The following is an 18,458-nucleotide window of genomic DNA, read 5'->3' as shown; positions in this document are numbered from 1 at the left end:
GATTTTAAAAGTGACAAGTATAAATTTCAAATTTAAACTACAATTTATTAGTATGATTATAAAATTCGAGTTAGAGCCCAATATTGAATAGTTTCACATGGTAAAATTATATAGATATATACATGGGTTTAAAACAAAATTGTTGGTTTTAAACCTATATATATATATATATCTACTGAATAGCGTGTATACAACTACAATTTGTTTATTTAGATGAAATCAAATAGAGATATATTGCATATTATTCGTACTATTTAGGTGAATTAAATAGATATGTACATGGGTTAAAAAAAAACTATTCGCATATATGGTCAATGAATGATGTAAAACTTTATTTTGTAAAAATGAGAGATAAAAAAATTCATTTTATGAAATGTGAAAAACGAAACAATTCATTTTGTAAAATTTAAGGGACTATGGATCGGATTATGTAAAATTTGATTTGACAATTTTGCCCTTCAAAAAATGATCAAATGCAATGCACATAGAGGATTTCGACAAAAAACTAGTCAAAAACTTAGGTGAGGGCCAAATTTAATCGATGTGAATTTGTAAAAAGTATAAAATTACACTTTTTAAAAATAAGGGACTAAAAAAGTTATTTTACAAAATGTGATTAACATTTTAAATGATTTTCCCTTTTCAGTAAAAGTTTTTCACATATTATGGGTCTATTTGGAAGGTGAGTTTTTTTTGTGTTTGTATAAAACTTTACTGTAGATCACTGTAGAAGTTGTAGAAAAACTTTTGTAAGATAAAAAGTTTTTTTCCTTTTCATTTTCTTTCTTTCATTTTCTTTTTTCTTTTTTCTCTCTTTCTTTTTTCTTTTCCTTCCTCTCGTCTCGCTTCTTCTCCCTCCCCTGTTCCCTCTCCCGGAGACTTCCATGGTAGCAACTTTCTTTCTGTCTTTTTTTTTTTTTGCTTTTTTTCTCTTCCATGGCAGCCACCCCTCCTCTCCCCTTCCCCTTCCCCTTCCTTCCCTCGCCACCCCTATTTTTTTTTTTTCTTTTGCTTTTTTTCTCTTCCCCTCTCCCTCTCCCTTCCCCGCCATCCCTCTTCTCCCTCTCCCTCTCCCCTTCCCCTTCCTTCCCCCGCCGCCCCTCCCCTTCCCCGCCACCCTCCCTCTCCCCCTTCGCCACGCGATCTGGTCGGGCCCCTCCCTTTCCCCTCTCCCCTTCCCCTTCTTTCCCCCGTCGCCCCTCCCCTTCCCCTCTCCTCCTTTGCGATCTAGTCGCGTGACCAGATCAGTCAAAGGGGGAGGGGGAGAGTGGCGGGGGAGGCAGAGGCGAAGAGGGGAGGGATGAGGGAGAAAAAAAAAAGGAAAAAATTTTCAGAAGGGCACCAACAGATCGGTCAAAGGGGGAGGGGAGAGGAGGAGAGAGGTGAGGGAAAGAGAGAAAGAAAAAAGGAAGGCGGGAACTGGCGGTCGGAATAGTGACCGGCGCTGGAAGCGGTGGTGGCTGGCGGCGGAGGATGTGGTGGGTTAGGTGGGGGAAGAAAAAGAAGAAAAGTTGAAGGGAAAGTTTTTTGTGTATTTTTGAAGTGTGTAGGTTAAAAACTTTGAATAAGTTTTTTGGGGTTCTTGTAGCAGAAGTTGTTAAAAAACTAGTAGGTAAAAAACTTGCTTAAAAATCTGGCTTCCAAACAGGCTCATATTATAGTAAAATTTTTTAAAAACACCTCAAAAAATAGCTAATCCATATAGCAATTATCTCATTTTATTTTTGCATAGCTTGTATCTTGATTGGTTTTCATTGAATTATTTCCTCGATCCTCTTTCAAGACATTACCTTATGACGATCATGTCTTAGGATGATAGGCATTACAACCTAGACTAGGTTGCCATTACAATGATGAACTGTAATTTGAATTTTGAACCATCAATCCAAATACTCATTACTTTCTGACAAAAAAAATGGGTACCTTATTAAAAAAGGGACCCCTAAATAAATAAATAAATATGTACTGTGCTCCAGATAAACCTAAAAGCCTAAAGAGTTGCCAGTCAATTCCTTGCCAAAACTATACTAAATTGGGCTAAAAGTCTTAAATGATTGCAAGCCTCTCCCTATACATTTAAGGTGTCAACAATATATATACATATACACATTCATATATACATACATATATACATATACATACACGTGAAATGAAAGTCTAGAAAATCAAAACTGTTCTATTGAATCTTCTGTTTTAGTTGGTTATGTATAATAGAATTGTATGTACATAGATTCTTTACACTTAGGAATATTGCCAATTTGATATCTTCTCTAGTCCTTTCAATTTGATTTCTTAACCATCAATCCTAACCTCTTTAATCATTTCCTTTTATTGAAAATCTATTGCAAAAATATATGTTGCTTCTAGCAATAAATTTTTCCTCTCTCATAATCAATCCAATTTATTGGAATTGCATATTCTATTTTTATGTGTATGTGTACATACTTATTTACGTGCATATACATACATATGTATATGTGTGCACATCCTCTCATTTTAATCTTGTGAGTTATAACATAGTTTGATGGGTTTGACTACGCACTTAAGCGAAAAAAGAGAAATTACTAGGACAAGAAGGTGGATTTACAACACTTAAAAATGGCTCCAGCCTATATAGAAGAGACATTAGAGTAGAGTGGTTCATAATGAAAGAACAAAAAAATAACAAAAAAGTAGATAAAAAGCAAGATTTCGTTTCTAAACTTAAAGTTGTTTAATTATTTCCTTTCTTCATGATTTTCTGTTTTTTTTCTTCTATCATTAGGGTGTTCTTTTTTATGTTTCTATAGATTTTCTTCCTTTCATGATGTTTTCTTTATCTCTTAGAATTTTCCTTCTAAATTTTTTTAAAAATTATTTTTAGATATTTTTTGGGATTCAAAATGTTTCTTTTTTAATGTTTTCTAGAATATTTGTTTTGTACTTATTCAAAATGTTATAGATATGAATTTTATGTCAAAAATTTTGAAGCTAAATTTAACCCTTTACAGCAAAAGGGCAAGTTTGCCCTTTCACGTATCTATGTTCCAGATACACTAACGAGAGGTAAATATAATTTGGACAAACCTCAAGGTTGATTTTAGTTTGACCAAACCTCAAGGGTTGATTTTAGTTTGACCAAACCTCAAGGAGGTAAGTACAATTAAGCTCTTTTGTAATATAAGCGTGGCAGCGGCCAGCGTGGGAGTTTACGACTGACAGAGGAAGTCTGGCGGAGACGAAGGGGTGCTGAGAAAGACATTGCGGACAAATTCGGGGAAAGCAATCAAAGAAAAATCAACCGGGAAAGATACAGTTCTCGGCAGAGTATAAAACGTAAAGAAAAGGGAGACAAAAAGGAAAAGAAAAAATAAAGAAAAGAAAAGAGCCCAAGCCACCGGGGACATCAGTAGCATGGACGAGCTGCAGATATCTCCGGCAGATTCTCGGGAGAGTCCAGGGAAGGAGCAGCAGGCGGCTGGAGTTGGGATTCTCCTTCAGATCATGATGCTCGTGCTCTCTTTCGTCCTCGGCCATGTCCTTCGGCGTCACCGCTTCTATTACCTACCCGAGGCTAGCGCCTCCCTTTTGATTGGTAATAGACTAATAGTAATCCCTTCCTTTAGTTTCCCATGCTAGTTATCGACCTTCATTTCCTTTTGCTTTCGGTTTGTCAATCAAGAACTTTTTATCATTCGACTACGTGTTGCTGAAAAGTAAAGTCTCTCGTGTCTCATGGGAGGAAATTTAGGTCAGAATAAGCTGCCAGTGTTGCCCCCTTTTAACATAAACTCTGGCAGGTCTGATTGTTGGTGGACTGGCTAACGTTTCCGATACAGAAACTAGCATCAGGTCAGTAAGTCGAACACTGCCATTTCCGCCTCCTTCCCTCCTCCAATTAAGAAAAGAATAAAAAACGCAAAAGGAAAAAGAACAGAATTCGGTTTATTTGCCCCATGGAATTTTGTGCATTTCATCTATAACTTTTATTTGTTTTCTCTTCTTTCTCTCTCCCTCCCTCCTGCTTTGCAGGGCTTGGTTTAACTTCCATGAGGAGTTTTTCTTCCTGTTTTTATTACCTCCAATAATCTTATATCCTTTCTTTGGGTCCTTTCTAATAAGGAAACTTTTTCAGCATTCTGATTCTGTGCAATTGTTTATTTTAGTATACTGCTTATTAGCTATACACTGCTAGTTCCCAGTTGTTGTTTCTCTTGACTCTATGATGATTACTCAATCAGGATTCAGTCTTCAGCCGGTAAGTTTTCTCTCTATTTCTTTATCCAAGTTCTTCGATGTTAGCATTTCCATTCGGTTTTACATCATTTGCAACCATAATATGGCGTTTGTGTCTCTTGCAATTTACAGAAACCATTCTTTTCAAATTTTGGAGCCATTGTCACCTTTGCAATTGGAGGGACCTTCATTGCTTCTGTTGTAACAGGGATTCTGGTGTGAGTTGTCATATTTGTTCGTGATGTATACCATTTTTCATATGTTCAAGCTTTTGTTCAGTGATTTGGAATTGGAATTACTGCAACATAAGAGAATGTAATTTTGATTCTAATTATGCTTTATTCCAAAGCTTCATTTATCATGCGTCACCGACATTGTTTTCTGTTTTCTTCTTTTTATGTTTTATCTGCAGCTACCTTGGTGGTTTAATGTATCTAACATACAAACTACCCTTTGTCGAATGTTTGATGTTTGGTGCTCTTATATCAGCAACAGATCCTGTGACTGTTCTATCCATATTTCAGGTGATTTTGTTTCTCCATAATAGGACGTTTAATCACCTTAAAAATGCTATATGGTGAAGTTATATCTGCTCTGGTCCTTGTTTTGAATGGTATCTCTGGCACTTATATCCACATTTTTTGTTAGTTCCTAAAGGATTTTAAACTTATGCTGATGTTTGATGTTCTAAAATCTCATATAGACATCTACTCTCTTGGTTCTCAGTTGTATCAAAGCATCAGTAATAGTAATGTGGGAAAGGGGGAATTAGTTTAAAAAAAAGTAATTTTTGTACCTACAAGCTGTTTGGAATATAGAGGAATTAGGGTGTGCCAAGTAGTCAAATGATATCTCTATAAAAGGTATTTGGTAGCTTTGATAACCATTTATGAATCATCAAGAGATGATTACTTGTACTGTTAAGTGACGCTCACCTTTGGTCCTAATAATAGTCCCCTTACGTTTGAAGAAGTCCTAGGAATGAAGGACTTAGGACTGAATATCAATTAAGGAGAATCTGCAAAACAATGCAAAGTTGTGTAGAGATCTTTTGATACACGAGTTTCAGCTTGTGATGAATTTTCAGAGGCTTCGATGTTCTGGTTTGTGATATTCTTTTGGTGGTGTATAATTTTGTTATTGAGAAATTTCACATGACCTGAAACAAAAATATGTAGAAATGACATGATCAACTGGGTTGATTAGTCTATTGTAGTTTTTGTTATGATTCTGATGTGTTTTGTTGAGTTGAGAACGTCAATGTTGTATTATTAATTGCTTCATTTGCTGAATGTTTACAACTTTGAGCTGATTTGATCTATCTCAGTCTTGAGGCAACTAGAATTCATTACTCTTTGATCCTTTATAGCCGCATATACATGTATTCAAACTTCAGATAGAACTTTATTTCCTTGACCTTTAAGCTCACTTAGTTCTTAAAGAGTCTTGACCTCTGACTCCATAAGATGTTGAAGCAGCCTATGGACAAGAGCAATAGAAAAGTTTGCCAACGTCCCAAAACATCCCTAACTTGATAATTTGTGTATTAATTTAAGAAATTGCTAAAGCATACTATTCTGTGAGTTGCTAGATAACATCCAAAATGTGGTCCACACCGTCTTTGGAATGCCAAAGGAATTGGGCCTTGAAATTAAGTGTGTGCTTATTATTTTGTAGTCTTCCTTGGCTTTTGTCAGCATGAGGGATGGCAGCGTTTCAATATTTTTTAAATATAATATTCTCTAATTAATTTTGAAGTGACTAATATCTGAGATGATAAATTTCTAGGAGCTTGGCACGGACACGAATCTGTATGCGTTGGTCTTTGGGGAGTCTGTGTTGAATGATGCAGTAAGTTCTATTTTTTAATGTATCTTCTTCTAGAAATGTGTAACTCACTGCTTATAATTTTGTCGTTTTCTATTGGGTTAGTTTGATGTTTACTAATATATTCATATGTTTTATGTGGCATGCAATTGTAAGATGGCAATCTCCTTGTACAGGTAAGTCTGCTTGAATTTTTTTTTAAAAATAAAAATGAGTTCTGAGGTATGTGAAAGTCTTATCGCTATTTGTTTTGTCAGGACAATGTCATTAGTGAGAAGCCATAGTTCTTCAGAACAGAACTTCTTCATGATCATTGTTAGATTTCTTGAGACCTTTGTTGGCTCAATGTCATCAGGTTTGTTGTGAACTTGCTGTCAGTGGAATAGATCAATGCCTAACTACTCTGAGATATCTTGTTCAATTATCAAGAATGTGCTTGTGAGAAAACGATTTTAACCACGAGGACTTCTTGATGACATCTAAGAGATGCATTAAGGAACTGAATTTTCTAAGATTAGAGGAATATTATAAGTTTCTATAGGTAAAAGCTGCATCTTTCTGTGTCTGGCACATGCTATAGTATACTTTGGGTGCCTTCATATTGCTTAGTTGTTCTTATGTTTGGTCTCAATTTGTGTTACTTCTATTTACAATTTGAAGGATAAAGCTGTCTTTTCTTGAGGCACTAAGAGCTGTTTCTGATTTCTCAGGTGTTGGCGTTGGATTTACCTCGGCTCTCATATCCTATCTGACATTTTAAGTGATTATTATTCTTCTGTGCTTCCGTTGAGTTTCTTGTCTCTCTGATTCTGATTATTTTCATCTATTTCGGTTGCTGCTTATGGAATATTAAAGCCAGCATAAGAGAAAAGGAAAAAGTTTGCAATACTTAAATATACATGCCCATGTGAAAGATTAGCTGCTTGTATTATTTGCTTATTTCTCCCTCCATCACTTCTATTATCATTTCATGATGCATATTTGCACCTAATATGTTCCTGGAATTTTTTTTTTCTTTTTTGGGTGTCTTTTTTTGTATTTAATCCTTAACCCCCAGAACCTTTTTAAATATGCTGGTCTTGACATTGACAAGTAAGTGCCTATTTTTCTGAATCATCTTGCGGTTGTTATCTTAAGTCTTACAACTCTCTAGTTTACTCTTCTTTGATGCTTTTATACAGTCTTCAGAACTTGGAGTGCTGTCTATTTGTCCTCTTTCCATATTTCTCGTAAGCTGCTTTTCCTCAAAAACCATTTAGTTAAGTTATAAGTTGTCCGTATCTTTCCCCTCCTCAATCAAGGTGCATGATTTTGTCATCTGCATCCTTTTTAAAGGTACATGCTAGCAGAAGGACTTGGTCTCTCTGGTATTGTTTCGATATTGTTCACTGGAATTGTAAGTGCAATCATGATTTATCTTTTGCCTTGATCCTTTACTTTATAATGTATTATTAATGAGGAAGCATCATTTTTTTTCTTTTTCTAAGGTTATGAAGCACTACACATTCTCAAATCTGTCAGACAATTCGCAGCGGTTTGTGTCTGCTTTTTTTGACCTGATATCATCATTGGCTGAGACATTTGTGTAAGAGAGTTTGTGTTTATACAAAGCACCTTTTTTCCCCTCGGTTATGTTTAAGATCTAGAAATGAATTTCTTGATCATGCAGATTTATATACATGGGATTTGATATTGCCATGGAGCAACATAGCTGGTCCCACATTGGATTCATCTTTTTCTCAATTGTATCCTTATGTTGTTAGTGTAATCTTAAAAACAGTTGGTTTTCCAGTTCCCCCCCCCGCGAAGTTAAATGGTATAATTTCTTAACTTGTTCCATGATTGGCCTAGTTATTCATTGTAATTGCAAGGTATGTTAAGCTCAACTCTTTTAGGTTTTATAAATTTCAGCAACGTCAATATTCTGCTTGATGCAAAATTACATCATAATTGAAGAAGCAAGAGCATATTTTGAGCAAATTTTTTCCCCAAAATTCTTACCACTTTTCTTCCTCACTTCGTCTGATAACTTGAACCAAGTTTGCAAAATATGACTTTTCGAGCTCATTAGCCTAATAACTTGAACCAAGTTTGTCAATTCCCATTTGTCATTTAAATAAGTGGCATTACTGTGAAGCCATGGAACTCCTAAAATCCATGGTAAAAGTTTGAGATTGTTCATAAACTCAAGATTTTCCATCTGATTGCTTACTTTGCTACTGGTTTTAACTAATTGAATTTCTGTTTCTGGTTTTAAAAGGTTCAATCTCCATTTATAAACTTTGGACCTCTGTTAACATGAAAGCTGATGCATTTGGTTAATTAGTTATGAGATTTATGTTTAGGGTACTAATTTTAAACTTTTTTTTTAATTAGAAGAACTTGTTATGTTTAATGTACTTGTGGTTAAATTATTAAACCAATTTATGCATGTTATGAAGAGCTGCAAATGTTTTTGGCTGTGCGTATTTGATAAACTTGGTTAGACCAACGAACCGCAAAATACCTTTGAAACATCAAAAGGCGCTTTGGTACAGCGGTAAGCTCTTCAGGACCTTTTGACTTTCAAGTTGCTATTTTAACTTGTGTGCTTTTTTAACCAACATTGGTTCATCTAATATGTGTTATGACATGCATCAAGGACTTCGAGGGGCTATGGCTTTTGCACTTTCATTGCAATCAGTTCACGATCTTCCTGAGGGACATGGTCAGACAATATTCACTGCAACAACTGCAATTGTTGTTTTGACGGTAGGATAAAATCCCTTCTTGCTTCTTGGAATTTTAATTTACTAAAATATTAAAGGTAATATGTTGCCCCTAAAGGCATCCTATGAACAGAGAAAACTAATTAAGTTTTAAGTACTGATTTTCTAATGTTCCAACAAATTGGATCGTGTGCCACTGCTTATTAACTTTCTTCTAAATTGCTAGTTTGGCTGTACTTTTGAATTCCATTTAGCAATTTGCAATCTCCATAGTCTTGTTCTTTGGTTTTTGTTTGTGTTCTTGTGAACCTGTTGTTACAACAATTCAATGCTCATTGGTTGGAAATAACAATTCAAAATTCATTGGTTGGAAAATTTACTAATATGAGTGTGGCTGAGACTGTTAAGTGCTCTGTCTTAAGAAACAACCTAGAGTTCATTGAACTGATTTTGTCTGGATGGGATTTTCCATACTTCACAACTTAACAATTCTAATGCGAGTATTATGGGGTTCGAGGTTGATGATTTCCAATGTTTATCAGTATGTTTTCATTAATTTAGAAGAGTTTAAGCTTTACAGCTATAATAAATGTTAAAAAATTGGTGCATGTAGGGATTGGGCAACTTAAGGTGTAAACTTGTTCGAGAGTTCACTAGTTCTAGTAAAATCTTGGTGGTCTGAAAGTTGGTGACTGTGTACTTTTGCATAATAAATAATTCCTACCTAGTCTTCCCTATAGAGTTCAGTTTTACATTTTACTTCTTGATGATGTTCGCATATGGAATTGCCAATGGTTGTTGGTTGCACTTTGCAGGTCTTGTTGATTGGAGGATCAACAGGTACAATGCTGGAAGCTCTAGAGGTTGTGGGCGATGGACATGATGGATCTTTAGGGGAAGTAAGCTTACCTGTCAATCTATGCAATTTCCTTCAACTTGTTACCATTTTTTTGTTCATGGTCTTAACTTTTCTGCTCTTGATAAAATCCTTGGAGTATGTTTCTGTTGCTTTTTTATGATATTAAATTTTCCGGCTAGCGATTTATTAAGTGCTTTGCGCTTTAATCATTTCTATGTCATTATTATCCTATTAAGGGGCCGCTTGGTCTGAGGGTTTTGGCATGGGGAATGACGATAATTCCAATACTTAGTGCTTGGTACACTGTAATGGGAATTGAAATATTGGAATCATGCCCAAAAATTTGGGGATTCATGATTCCTGACTAAATTGGGAGGAATCACTCAAAATCCTCAATTCATTTCCAACGGTGAATAAATAAAAGATAAAATATTTTCATAAAATACTTCCTTTCTCCCTCTCCCAGACTCCCACCATCGAACCTCCCCTTTGTCCCTTGCCTTCAACACTCCTCTCTCTCCCATGGCATCTGACAACTCCTCCCTCATTTGTCTCTGACCACTTTTCCCTCCATCTCGGCATCTGACAACATCCCCTCCTACCTTGTTTCCGATTTTCTTCCTTTTCCATGGCATCTGACAAATCCCTCCTCTTCTCCCACTGCCCATCACTCCCCCATCGCCCCAGTAGACCCTTTCCTCCCCTCCCTCACCATCAAATCGTCCTCCTCATCACAATCGATCTCTTCTGTTCTCTTCTCTTTGTGAAGGGCTCCAACTCGATTGCATTGTATGGTGATTCTAACAGGTTTCAGTAGAGGATGAAATTTGCCGTTTTCTTTTGGAAAATTTTTTGCAAATGTCTGAAAGTTCCAGTTGCAATTTTTATAGAAAAGGAAAATATGACAAACATCCAGATCTTTTATTGATTAGTCATGAGTTTTTGTTGGTAATTGTTGAACAAAGAACCAATAAGGATTTGGATTGGTAGTAATTCAGTGGTAGTCAGATGGTGGGCATGATTATCAATCCAGGAAAGAGAACAATGATTAAAAAAAATGAAAAATTAATTTTGATACCATTCCAACTATGTTTATACCAAGCACCAGTCTGTAGAATGATACCAGGGGTTCAAACCCATACTGATTTTTTGTATATTATGCCATCTCCAATTCCAATTCCAGAGCATGAAGCAAGCACCCCCTAAATTTTCCTACTAGTGATTTATTAAGTGCTTTGCGCTTTAGTCATTTCTGTGTTATTTTTTTTACCCATCACATTTGTGCACTTGTAAGCTGTTGTATGGATCAGTAACAAGTTTATTAAAAGATATATCTAGATGTTCTTGAAAACATGCTTATGATGAAGTCTAAGGTGGTAGAAAGAAGATAGGAGTACAACACTTATGGTGCCACTTAGCAATACTCTTTACCATGCTAATATACGTCAGGCTCACTATTTTTTAAGTAGGTTTGATGGGAGTACTACCTTTCAACAAGCGTGTTTCTTTGTAACTTTTCTTAAAAACAAATCTCTATAACTCCTCCAGTTTCTCTTTCCAAGTTTGATTTTATTTGCTTTATTTCAGAGCTTTGAGGGCAACAATGGCTATATAGCTCCTCCTTATGATGGGGAATCATCCTCAGGAAACAGGCTCAAAATGAAGCTTAAAGAATTTCACAAAAGGTACTGCACGTCAATAGCTTTTCGTGGATGATTAGTTCTCTCATTTTTGTAATTTTGTAATCCTTTTGAGTTCTGAATTCTTTCTGCAGCACGGCATCATTTACAGCATTAGATAGGAACTACCTCACTCCCTTTTTTACTTCTCAAAGTGGCGATGAAGATGATGAGGGTAAGACAAAAATCTTTTTATACTCTTAGTAAATGCCGTCAAGGAACTGGAAGAATGGATACCATAGCAGCAGGTTGAGTACTCTTCTACTGTGTCAGATTGAACTGTCACCTGAGGGAAATACCTCTCACTTCTATGATTTTTATCTAAAACCCACCCATAATCACAAAGGAAAAGAAAATAAAAACCTTGGAATAAGTGAAACATGCCTATATGTGTAGCTTTTTCCATCTTTTTCTAGAAGGAAGAGGCTGGGTGTAGGTGTGAACTTCCATGATTCGTCACTTGAGGTCCTTCACATTATTATTTCTCGCAAATTGTAGGAAGCTTGACTGCGTTTACAGCTTAAATTGGCATTAAGTTAATTTAGGCTTCTGTTAGTATGCATGGAACCGGATGGTTTCATCATTCATCATTTTGTAGATTGAAAGTAATCCGTTGTCTTGTTTTACGTTCGGGTGCTGCACTGTTTTGCGTTCTTTTGGTGTTTAATAAATTGCGACAACTCCTATTTGTCTATTTTTGAAATTGAGAGCTCTTTCTCACCACCACCATTTTATGATGCCCAGATGAGCCTATGATTAGTTCTAGGAGAGGAGATTATCGCGGCCATGACTGAATATCAAGCAGCAGAGAATTTCTTCTGTTGCAATCGGACAGACCTCATTATGGAAGCTAGGCTGTGGTCTTTCACATCTCATTGGCCGTGAGGAGCATATTAAGGGGAGAACCTGTCAATTAGACATTCTGACCATACACAAAGTTATAGTATCGAGATGGTTGTAGATTTGTAAGTAGGAGAGATAGAATGTACACCAATTGGTAGATAAGAGGCATAAAAGTGCATGCTCATCCAAGAACTAATTTGTGCACGTGTTTGGAACTCTACTTGATTTGGGATTTGTTCTTTTCTGCTAGGTCATTACAAATGGGTAGCGATATTGCTAGAGCAATAATTTTCTAAATGTGAAAACTAACCCTTACGAAGGTCAATCCATTTGTCCTTATTTATTATGATGAATAAATGAAACTTACTGAGGTTTCTCCATCTCCATTTCTCTCTCCATGGATAAACCTCCTCGTTGTAATCCGTACAGATGCGCAAGCCAGCTCTTTGCTCCCAGCTTTGCCATCTTCCCCTCTTTATTTCTTGCCGATGTAGACCGCATCAGTACCTCCACTCTCCTACCTGCTTGATCTGATTTTGCCATTCACCTTCCCTCAAATCTCCCCCTCTAAATTGAAGATTCAGGCAAAGGTGCTAGGATTCACAGATCCATACCTCTCATGTCCCCATTATTACTCTCTTTCATCCACCTCTGTTTTGATGCCCTCCACAGTAACTACACCTTTTAAAAACCCTCTGGCAACATCATTTTAGTGCCTCACAACCAAACCACAATTTGTATAACTCTTTTGGCACAAATAATTGAACATCGGAGTTATTGATTTTGATGTTTGTAAATGAGTGTTTAGTTATGTTGGAAGTCCTCAGTGGTGTTGGCTGGAGAGGTTACATTTGGCTTCCTCTTCCTGATTTTATGAACAAAATTGATGGACATTTTAAGCAAACAAAGGTTATTATTCCCCGGTTTCTTGATATAATGCTGATAAGCCCCATGCATGTGTTTTGACTACAATGTTATATTCATATTTGTTGTAATATTTTCTTTTCTATTCCTAAGTGGAAACGCAAAAATGACCCTGATGTTACAGTGGGTTGTCTTCATTGATTTTACGCTGCAAATTGGGTTGAGGGCCGAGACGCTTGAGGGAGATTCGGTTTAACATTTCTGTTGACATTTTTTTCCACCCAAACTCCATCCTTCTCCTTTCCTTTAACATTTCTCTCCTATCTGGTTTAAATTTTTTTTTTTTTTAAATCAGTGCTCTTTAAGTGGCTGTGGGGTTCTTGAATGCAGTTAAACTATTAGTCAAATTCCTCTTTAATTTCGTGTGATTTGGACACACATTTCCTTTATACCAAGTAGAGGCGGTAAAATGGACGAAATGAGATTAAGTTTGAACCATTGTCATGGACTCATGGATAAGGAAATGTAAAATCACAATAATGTAATGAAAGGTAAAAAGTAAGGGAGAGAAAATTTGACAGCTGAAAGCCTTAGAGTGCGAATATTTTGAGCCCTTGTTCGCAACTTCGGAAGCTTGTCTCTCCGAGGCTAAGCTAATTAAGTAATTTTCCAAAATTTATTTCCGTTGCGACTTGCGAGCCGCCGAGTCAATAGCGTTAAAATAATAATAATAATAATAAATCCTGGAGTGCCACAACGGCTAGTTTTCAACTCTGGGGCTCTCGTTGCAGTTTCTAATTGTAAGGGGGAGTTCAGATTTGGATACGCATATGAACCTACTGGAGAAGAGGAGAGGAGGCCCATATTTGGTTTTCTCGTTTAGCATTAATCCAACTATCAATTCGATCGATCTGAAGTGGAACGGATTAGATACAGCTTCCTGGAGTGGTTTGTTGGTTGTTGGTCAGTGATCAATCAACCTCTCTTTGTGACTTGAAAGGAGGACAGAATGGAAGAAACTTCAGATGCAACGACACAACGGCAGCATCCGGCAGCACCAGTCCCGCTTCCGCCACCGGCCCATCGTCGTGCCAAGTTGAGGGTGAGAGAGGTGAGCTCTAGGTTCATGTCTCCTCTGGTGGCTTTCAACGCCAACCCAACTCCCACTCCTACCCCTACCCCGGCAGCACCTGAATCCCAGCGTTCTAAATCTGTCAAGAGTCGGCAGCCCCAACAGCAATACGAGCTGGAACCCCGTTCAATAGATGAGAACTGGGTTCCAGAGACCGCTAGGAGCTTAGACAGTAGCACTCCTCTGGCTCCAGGAGGAGGAGGACGAGGAGGATCAGCAGCACACGCACATCATCAGAGTGCTAAATCCTCTTCATCTGCACCCAGAAAGCAACAGCAACAGCAGCTGCAGCGAGTGAAGCCTCCTTATAAGGAGAACGATGCCAAGACAGAGTTGCAACAACCAAGACTTGGTAGCGGAAGACCCGACACTCCAATCGTTGCTGGAGCCGACAGAGATAGGGATAGGATTGTTCCGTCCAGATATAGGCTCGCTTCCCAAAGCCTTCATCGGCCATCATCTGCCACCAATTACTGTGTGAATATGAATGGTGGTGGTGGTGCGCCAGTAACGGCCTCCGCTGCAGCTAAACTATTACGAGAGGCCACTTCAAGTGACCACCCTCTAATTGATTCTTCCTCAAGTCGCACTGCCTTTGGCGTCCAGAGTAATACGAACAACCGGATGATGCCTCCGGATTTGCGCTCTTCCATGCCGGAGGTAGATGTTCTTCCAACCGTGTCAACCAGGTGGCAGCATGTTGCTAGAAGCTTCAATAATCTACCTGTTGCCGAAATATGTGATAATGACTCCAACTCATTAAGGTCAACAACCTCTCCCTGTTATCGTTCTCTGGTCAATTTGCCACAATCCAACAGTGAAAATCCATCATCCTCCTCCTCCTCCTCAGCTTGTCTTAGTAAAGCTGGTGATCCAACAGCTTCCAAAACTCCCTCCAAAACCTCCTTGACGAATCAGGTGGCAACTCTTTGTCTGCCTTCACATCTGTCATCACTAAAACAGGGAGCAGCAGCGGATGCTAGAAAAGGAAAGAAACTATTTCATCACCAAGATGATGTAAAGCATGCTTTAAAGTTGCTGTACAACCATTACTTGCAGTGGCGTTTCGCTAATGCAAAATCAGAGGTCTCTATGCTCGCTCAAAAAAAGGAAGCAGAGGTTTGTATATTTGACAATGACTAGAGTTTTCGTAGTAGCTTAAATGACTCTAGATTTGCTTATCTATTTAATCTCTGCCAACAATCCTGCAAGTGAACTAACTTTGTGTCTAATGTTCAAATTGGAAACTGGCTTTGATGTCACTGTCTGATTGTTACTATATCTCGAAAATGGTGCAGCAGAATGTGTTCTGTCTTTGGCTTGTAATTTTACGTCTGGAAATTGTGTTGACCCTTTTTACCTCTCCAGTGCGCGTCATGGAGACCAATCATCTTTCTCTTTCTTTTTAATTTTTTAATTTCTGATCGATTCTGTTTATAAGTCTTTTTGTCTATAAGGGAGAGTATTAACCCTTATCTATATTTCACATGCTTCCCTCTTTGAGTTAACTGTTGCCTGATATTTGTTTCCAACATCCAACTGTCATTCAATCAGTCATCCTGCTTGTGGTTTTCTTTTGTGCAGGGGCAACTGTTTTCTCTTGGAAGCAAGATTTCGCAGATGCGTGAGGTGGTGAAGAATAGTCACATCGAACTTAATCGATGGCAAAGAATAAAAACTTTATTAACAACAGTTGAATCGCAGGTAAGGTTGCTAACTGAAATTTGTTTATGAAAACTTTCGAGCAAATTTTTTTTCCCCTCCAAATTTAGACCCTGTTGTGTTGAGAATACTGTTTCAATCTATAAAATTATCTTCAAGTTGTAAAGCCCTAGATAGATTTGACTTGTGATTTTCTTTGGAGCTACATGTCTTACTTAGTTCAAGAAAAGAATATTGTCATGAGATGACAAATCCTAAGGTTAACTTACAGTTTGCAAATCCTTCATCATCTCATTTGGCCCTCATGAAGATTCATTTGTGAGAAACATGAATACACTCGAAGGGCATTCCACCAAATACAAGCCTATAATAGCACAACATACGTGAGCTTGAAATCTTTGATATCACAAACTATAAAGTCCAAATAGCTCACGGTAGCTTAAGTGGAGGAATTGGCTATCACTTCTCTTTGAGTCTTTAAAAGCACACACTGGCCTTCGGCGTGGGGGAACCTTGGCCTGCAGACAATTGAGCCTCTTTAGGATAAGTTTCTAATATGAATATTGCCCAATGCCGCAGGTAAAAATTTCACAGAGAGAGTAGCCAAATAACCATAAAAGATAGATGCATATAAAGTTTGGAGAGACTAAAATATCATTGATGCAGAAGTAAGGAAAAACATCTACAAGTAGATCTATCTTGTCTGCCGAATTTTATAGTTTCCACCACCAATTGATGATGTTCGCAGTTATCATCAAAAACTTCTGCAATGTACTGTGATTCATTCATTTTGTTTTGTGCAATTAAGACCGCCTCATAATATTTAGACTACCAATCATACTGCTTCAAGTGATGCAGACAATTGAACATTATACTGATTGATGTGCATTAGGAATTTAGTCCCTTCAGTTGGCTTAACATGCAAGTCAGATGTGCATTTAGTGTTATAGTGCCTCGAGATTTGCAAATTATCTGGTGTTTCAAGACACGGAAAGCTAGTAGCATGCCAGATTTAAGTTTCAGAGTTTCTAATCTTTGATGATTTTACTTCTGGAACATGAAGTTATGAGCTACTTCTTTGCAGTTGTGAGCAGAGACTTGAAATCATGAAGCAAAGAACTTTGTCTCTTTATCTTCATAAAGTGTTTGCCAGAGATACAAATGAATGAGTTCATGGAAATAAATGTATTTAGCATTCTTGCCATGCTGTTCTTCCAGAATGAACATGCAATATGATTGACAGACTTCAAACAGGAAAAATATTGGAACTCATGTTTAGTTTGGAAGTACCTGGAGAAAGGAAACATTTTGTTTGGGCACTATATTTCTTTAATTTATTGTGCTCTTCAACTCGCCTTCTTGTCTTCCGCATTGAAGTGTCCAATCTTCTTCCTTCGGTCTCAATTTCAATATTTGTAATCCTCCATGTTCAATTGATGTTTCAGAAACAGGTTTATAGCTATGGGCCCAATAATCACTTTCCAACCACTCGAGTTATAATTGTTTCCTGAATACAGCCTAAAATTGCTCACCACATTCTATTTCAGATGCCATATCTTGATGAATGGTCTACTGTGGCAGAGGATTACTCGCATTCTTTATCAGGTGTCACGGATGCTCTACTTAATTTGTCACTCAGACTTCCAATCAGTGGCGGAGTTAAGGTGCGATGTGCTGTTGCATATCCTTATAATTATAATATGTGACTGTAGTAATTGGTCACATTTATCAATTTGTGTAGCGAATCCCAGCATCAATGTGAATTGTGACCAAAACTTTAGCTACAGGTTGACTTAACAGAGTTGAAGGAGATCTTGGACTCAGCTGTGAAGGTGATAGAATTGATTACTTTCTGTATCCAAAGCTTCATGGTGAAGGTATGTGGAAGCAGCAAAATTTTTATTGTTATACAGGAAACAGTAAGTTTCCAATAAATGAAGGCCACAAATGAATAAACTTGCACCATATACCCCGACATACTTCTATGGCCCACTTTCCCGTTCAGGGGAAAAAAACTGTTTCAAGAATATACGTGCTTGGGGCTGTGCAAACGCAAGCAAATTCGAGACATTTTCCTTCTCTTTTGTTTTTGACAGTATTTCGAAATTTCTCTCTCTCTCTCTCTCTGCATGAGACCCTTGACTTTCTTCCTGTACTTGTACATTTGGGCGCATGTAGGCGGAAGATATGGAAAGCTTAGTTTCTGAACTGGCTAGGATTATGGGTGGAGAAAGAGCCCACATCCAGGAATGTGGAGATTCCATACTGAAGTCATATGCATCACAGGCATGTCTCAAAAGTATTATGTTCTTCAATTAAATCCAATCTTTTAGATGATTTCCAATATGCTTCTTTTGAGTCCCGTGGACATAACAATCCTTCACGAACTGCGTCACTAATCCTCAATTTATCTTAGATTTGGAGTAAGATAAGGAAAGAGTAAAATATAACAGCATTAAGGAGGCATGAAATGAAATAAAGCACCCGGTTTAATGTAAAGCAATAAGCGAACAAGAGAAAGACATAATTAGTTGAATTTAGTTTGGTATTAGGGAAAAAAGTGAAGGAAAAAGTTAGTTTCAATAGGCGTATATGATTGTTGAACTTACTATTCAACATTTTCAGGTCGAAGAGTGGAGCCTAAGAGGCCATCTTATTCAATTTCTTGG

The 18,458-nt window shown here is 37.4% G+C and overlaps 2 protein-coding genes across 2 annotated transcripts in view; both read left to right on the top strand.

Annotated features, from left to right (window-relative positions):
• The first annotated feature begins 3,206 nt into the window (after positions 1-3,206).
• Positions 3,207-12,511, top strand: LOC113783251 (sodium/hydrogen exchanger 6-like). The gene is made up of 22 exons (XM_027329336.1): positions 3,207-3,574; positions 3,780-3,831; positions 4,012-4,071; positions 4,213-4,237; positions 4,348-4,433; positions 4,628-4,739; positions 6,004-6,066; positions 6,199-6,218; positions 6,300-6,397; positions 6,753-6,781; positions 7,103-7,134; positions 7,224-7,271; positions 7,378-7,438; positions 7,530-7,627; positions 7,712-7,787; positions 7,894-7,913; positions 8,484-8,581; positions 8,684-8,793; positions 9,566-9,649; positions 11,197-11,294; positions 11,384-11,463; positions 12,033-12,511. Exons 1-22 carry the CDS (start codon positions 3,394-3,396, stop codon positions 12,080-12,082), a joined length of 1,581 nt encoding a protein of 526 aa, XP_027185137.1. The 5' UTR covers positions 3,207-3,393; the 3' UTR covers positions 12,083-12,511.
• A 1,185-nt stretch (positions 12,512-13,696) lies between these two features.
• Positions 13,697-18,458, top strand: part of LOC113783434 (protein ENDOSPERM DEFECTIVE 1) — a 4,962-nt gene continuing 200 nt past the window's right edge. Inside the window, exons 1-6 of the mRNA XM_027329567.1 lie at positions 13,697-15,246; positions 15,712-15,831; positions 17,337-17,453; positions 17,577-17,666; positions 17,968-18,075; positions 18,415-18,458. The exon at positions 18,415-18,458 is cut by the window's right edge and continues 200 nt beyond it. Of these exons, the coding sequence (XP_027185368.1) occupies positions 14,005-15,246; positions 15,712-15,831; positions 17,337-17,453; positions 17,577-17,666; positions 17,968-18,075; positions 18,415-18,458 (1,721 nt within the window). The 5' untranslated portion in view covers positions 13,697-14,004. The remainder of the gene's footprint in view (positions 15,247-15,711; positions 15,832-17,336; positions 17,454-17,576; positions 17,667-17,967; positions 18,076-18,414) is intronic.

The sequence above is a fragment of the Coffea eugenioides genome, chromosome 9, assembly GCF_003713205.1.
Source record: "Coffea eugenioides isolate CCC68of chromosome 9, Ceug_1.0, whole genome shotgun sequence".
In the NCBI taxonomy this organism is placed as follows: Eukaryota; Viridiplantae; Streptophyta; class Magnoliopsida; order Gentianales; family Rubiaceae; genus Coffea; species Coffea eugenioides.
This window is presented reverse-complemented; position numbering and strand designations above follow the sequence as displayed.